Below are 412 nucleotides of genomic sequence, written 5' to 3'. Positions count from 1 at the left end.
GTGATGAAAAAAGATTAAATAAAGAACGTAAACTGGAACAGCGAAGATTGGAATTAGAAATGGCAAAGGAACTAAAGAAGCCTAATGAAGATATGTGCTTAGCAGACCAGAAGGTAATCATAATAATATTATATATATAAAATATTGTTTTCTTGACTCTTTTTTCTGTATTTTGCCATTGTGACAATAACTCTTTTTTCTTGCAGCCACTCCCAAAGCATTCAAGTTTTGGTCTAGATAATTAGATAACTATTTGAAATGTATACAAATACAAGATACTACAGACACTGAAGTAGCATATGTTTAGTTAATTAAAAACGTTTTCTTTAAAAGTGGACTGCTTCCCAAAAAGCACTTCCATGATTACTTCAAGAAAAAAATCGATTACTCTGAGTTATTTTTACAGCAGGAA

At 30.3% G+C, this 412-nt stretch overlaps 1 protein-coding gene across 1 annotated transcript in view; it reads left to right on the top strand.

Moving 5' to 3' along the window:
• Positions 1–412, top strand: part of BAZ2B (bromodomain adjacent to zinc finger domain, 2B) — an 84,584-nt gene that overhangs the window by 57,268 nt on the left and 26,904 nt on the right. The window contains exon 18 of the mRNA XM_009885467.1: positions 3–113. Coding sequence (XP_009883769.1) covers positions 3–113 — 111 coding nt within the window. The remainder of the gene's footprint in view (positions 1–2; positions 114–412) is intronic.

This window comes from Charadrius vociferus, unplaced genomic scaffold, assembly GCF_000708025.1.
Source record: "Charadrius vociferus isolate BGI_N301 unplaced genomic scaffold, ASM70802v2 scaffold404, whole genome shotgun sequence".
In the NCBI taxonomy this organism is placed as follows: Eukaryota; Metazoa; Chordata; class Aves; order Charadriiformes; family Charadriidae; genus Charadrius; species Charadrius vociferus.
This window is presented reverse-complemented; position numbering and strand designations above follow the sequence as displayed.